The following is a 4793-nucleotide window of genomic DNA, read 5'->3' as shown; positions in this document are numbered from 1 at the left end:
CACAAGCCTTGCACTGGAAGACACCCAGTGGCTTGACAACACCACAGTCCTTGGCACTTATCAGTTAAGCACAGCACAGAGGAAGCCCAGGAACAAGACAGTTTACGCTCAGAAGACATGTTAAAACTTATGAGGCAACTGAAAGTGTTCATCGAAAATAAGGTAAACATGGATGACCAACAAGATGAGGCCGCCCAAGACATTAATCCAGACACGACTAGACCGCCAGCCAATCAACGCCATAATAAGCTCACTTCCACCAAATGATACATGCACACATTTATTTGCTAATGCTGACAACAACTCAAGATGGGAAATTGCTAAATTATTCATGTCATAAAAATCTTAAGTAATTTCCTTGGCACTTTTTCCTTTGGCTACTTGTGTTTTACACTATATTCTGTTCTTTCTATTTTCTTCTATGTGTTCTGTAAAGCTGTACAACAGTGACCATTGTACAATGTATGATGTACAAATACATTGAAATTGAATTGTAATATAAAATGCTTTGGATTAAAGCATCTGCCAAGTCAATACATTTTAAATCGGTTGCACTCTGACAGAACCTATGAGTAAGTAATTATTGACAAAGGTAAAAACACAGATCACTTTATGGTACCATGAAACAAGTTAATGTAAACTTTATCATGTGCACAAGTTCACTTTCCGAAAATCTAGGGCATTCTTTTACATGACAAGTTGTAAATCAGATTAATAATTACATTTGAAGTTTTTATACATGTCATTATATTTAAGTTGACAAGTTTTGTGCATTTATTCAGTGTTACATCTGTTGACAAAGGATGTTGTTGCATGTGGTGGAAAAATACATTTTGTGGATTCATCACAAGTTGAAATCTATCAGCAACATTTGTGGCATGATATCTTTCACCACAGAAATAACTGTCAACTCGTTCTTAAGTAAAAAAAAAAAAATCTGTCAGGCACAATGGAAATAAATGGGCCAAGCAGTAAATGTTAAAATACATGCTCTCTTAATAGTACAGACACTAATGTAAACATCACTTACTAATTTTGTCTGTGTAAATTTATATCCAATGTTTCCTCTTTTTATGTCATTACATAAAGCTGCTAAACCTGGTAACTGCTGTACGATATGCACATGGATACCAGAGAGTCATGTGACCATCTATATCAGAGGTCAGAAAAATATCAGAGGTCGGGATAATCACTGGCACGTGACAATAGCTAATGTATTTAATTTAAATAAAGTCACTCAAGCTTGCATCTGGACGTACATTTTGAGGTAATCATTCCTCACAGTCAAACAGCCTGTTTTATTAATCCTGTCCAATAAATACTATTAAAGTGTGAGATCCGACAATCCATTCACGCGACCGGAGGTTTCTGTGATTTTCCCTTTGTGTGCTATAATGATGCCGACCTCTGATCTATATAATTGTGTTATTTTTTTAAAGGGAGAGAGATGAATCAGAGTTATTTTCTGTTGTGATCAACATAGTGCCGCAAATGTTGTGAATCCAGAACATCCGGATTATGATTAACAATTAACTTGAACTACTTACTTATCTGAAGTGATATAGATAAAGTACAAAAGACAATAAATCAGGACACTATAAAAGCAACACGAGAGACTGTGAGGATGACAGAGCAAGAGCTGGAAACAAACATCAGTGAAGAATGAAGGGTTTAGTATGTTTACTGCTGCTGTTGGAAACCTTTGTGTGTGTCGTACAGCATCAGGTAGATGGAGGACTCAATGAGAATGAGATCAGTCAACAGCTCAGATCTGAGGACGGAAGACAGAATCCACCTCAAACAGACACTTTGAGAGATGAAGCTTCAACTGACAGCCAACAAAACTGTTGCTTCACTGACATCCATGCAGCGCTGAGAGAACTGACCGCCACAGTTACAGAGCAGAAAGGAAACATCAGAGCTTTAGAGACGCGACTGAGTGAACAACAGACGTTTATCCTGGAAGAGCTGAACAAGAAAAATGATGGTACCTCAACAAAACATTCACTCTTTTATCAATGATCCTCAAAGTGAATCACAAATGAAATACATTGCATAGTGTAAATGTTAGTTTAAAGTTGAGTGTATACCTTGTTATCTATTACAATAAACAGTGTAAATGTCATACAGAATCTTTATTTCTTCACAGAAATATCAAATCTTACTCTGGGTCAAGTGGAGTTGAGAAAGGAAAATAGAGGTGAAACTGCTTGAATGATGTTAAATTCAGTGTATATATTCTCAGTGTAATAGAGTAATATATAACAATATTGCTTATGTTTTTCAATAACAGACAGAGAAATAGCTTTTTCAGCTTCACTGATGCAATCTAGCAGTGGATATATTGGTCCTTTTACCACTGAAATCACACTAACCTACAGGAACGTCTTCACAAACAAAGGGAACGCCTACAACCCAATTACAGGTAATTATCAATGAAATGAGTCATAAAACTCAGTTTATAATAATGAAAACCCTTCTGCTCCATTCAGACCTCTCTGCAGTTGTGTAATGTGTATAATGCTGGGTACACACCAAAAGATTTTTTTCATCTTATAAGATTTTCAAAATGTGATAGACCACAAACATGAGGAGAAAAAATCCTAGATTTAACCATTTTGCTCCAATAGTGTGTGATTTTCTCTGAAAATCACACAAACAGATTTTTAACCAGAGTCTCGACTGTGGAAATCTCGCGAGACTTCAGAATAAGCATGGTGGATGATATGCAGGAAGAAATTGCGATGCTAGTGTTTGGAATGATTTTCACAGAATTCACCAAAAAAAAAAAATCCATCCCTCCATCTCTGCTGTCCACATCAATTTCACTTTGTGCTGTGCCATGACTGCGTTTGTTATGCTTCCGTCTTCCATCATCTCGCTTTCTGATTGGATATTGTTTCGTTTCACGTGATAATCTCTAGAGCGTGCGCACGTTTGTCCTCGGGGTTCCCTCAACACTTAAGGATTTCTGGTTGTAATTATTCAACATGTTCAGCTCTGACGTTCTTCCGAGCAGACTCAGTCACTCTTAACACACCTCACACCAAGGACAAATCTGATAAAATAATCTGTAGAACCATCAAGATAATCGGCAGTCAGAAGGGGCAAATCGGCCCAAAATCAGCCCAATTATCTTTTGGTGTATACCCAGCATAAGAGAATTAAAGGATCTACCGTCTCTTTAAAACTATTACACAGTGTGTTTGGTAATTAAGTGATCATACAGGAAACATCTGATTCTGTACCTCTTGTTATTTGATTTAGGTATTTTCACAGCCCCACTGAAAGGAGCGTACATGTTCAGAATCTCTGTTTATGGTCATGGTGGAACTGCAGCAAGTATATCCATTGTTAAGAATAGAGAGCGTGTGGTTGCAGCACATGATGCTCAGGAAAAGGATGCGTTAAACTCCTCTAATGGAGTTGTGTTGATCCTGGAGGTTGGAGATGTTGTCTATGTGAGACTTTGGTCTGGCAGGAGGATATATGAGAGCCCGAATAACCACAACTCTTTCAGTGGTTTCCTACTGTTTCCCTTAAGATAACAGGAGCTTTGCAGAATGTGATTCCAATAATACTGAACTTTTAGTGTGTGATTTAATTGAAATCATAAAGTATATTTGACATATTAATCTGTATTAATGAGGACTAATGTGTTTGAAATGTGCAATAGATTACTGTATAAAAGTCTGAAATGTCTATAAATGTAACTTTGTATGTAACCATAAATACCACATGTGACTCAAAAGTGTTTTGATAAAGTATTAAATCTAGAATGTTAAATAATATATTTTTAAGTGTAGTTTGTAACTGATCCTTGATCTGTATCTCTCAATCCTACATAAATAAACAAGAGAATAAAGATTGTGGCATTTTATTTTCCTTTGTGTGGCAAAGGAGGTGGTGTTATAAAGGGTTAAAGAGATTTTGTACTCTATTAGGCGAAGCCGGAGGACGGTAGTCCCAGGGCAAGGGCGGGTCGAAGGAGTGGCACCGCTTACGTCACAAAACTCTGTGGCATTTTGGAGCTCTCTTTAACAGTGTCAAATTCCATTTTGAAGAGATTTTTAGCACCACTACTTGACCTGAACCACACCGATGCCCAGGATATTGAACAAATGCCGCAGTTTATCCGTAACATTTACACACAACATGCAGGTTCTACAAATGCAAACAACACCCAACCACGATACTGATGAGGAACTTTGAAACTTATAAAAAATTGAAGAAAGTGAATCCTCACAAGAACATGCTGCTGTTTTCATCCCGCAACAAAGATGTCAAAACAAAAACAAAAAACAAACATTCATTTAAAAACAAAAAAAAACAAACTGATAAGTCTATACAGTCTGTATAACTTGTATTTTGTCTCCTTTCATGTCTACCTCATTAAATGTTCAGTGTTGTAAAAAATGTATAGATGCAGTATCCATAGGTGTTTACTTTTCAATGGTTAAAATGTTTATTTTTTTCCCCCATTTCTAGTTGCTAAAATAATTTGTAATGGAAATGGAGATGTGGGCCAATTTGGCTTCATTTATTTTGTTTATGGCTGACATGGGGCATTGCTATGGCTTAATTGTGGCCCAAATCTGGCAAACAGGAGCGGACCGCCCAAGTGCCATCATTCCACACGGTATGTGGGCCAGATGAAAGTGTCAAGTTTGGGCCGGATCTGGGCCACAGCAACTTTGGTGTCTGGGCCAGATATGGGCCAGTTCTGCTTCAATTGTTTTGTTTACGGCTGATATGGGCCATTGCTATGGCTTAATTATGGCCCAAATCTGGCA

At 37.3% G+C, this 4793-nt stretch overlaps 1 protein-coding gene across 1 annotated transcript; it reads left to right on the top strand.

Annotated features, from left to right (window-relative positions):
* Positions 1–1631: 1631 nt before the first annotated feature.
* On the top strand, positions 1632–3854 carry LOC311289761 (uncharacterized protein). The gene is made up of 4 exons (XM_084408014.1): positions 1632–1987; positions 2150–2200; positions 2294–2425; positions 3268–3854. The coding sequence occupies exons 1-4, from the start codon at positions 1663–1665 to the stop codon at positions 3546–3548; spliced, it is 789 nt and encodes a 262-aa protein (XP_084264140.1). The 5' UTR covers positions 1632–1662; the 3' UTR covers positions 3549–3854.
* The last annotated feature ends 939 nt before the right edge of the window (positions 3855–4793 follow it).

Source organism: Rutilus rutilus, assembly GCF_951802725.1.
Source record: "Rutilus rutilus genome assembly, chromosome: 4".
Taxonomy (NCBI): domain Eukaryota; kingdom Metazoa; phylum Chordata; class Actinopteri; order Cypriniformes; family Leuciscidae; genus Rutilus; species Rutilus rutilus.
Note: the sequence above shows the minus strand (reverse complement) of the source record. Positions and strands in the feature narration are given on the sequence as shown.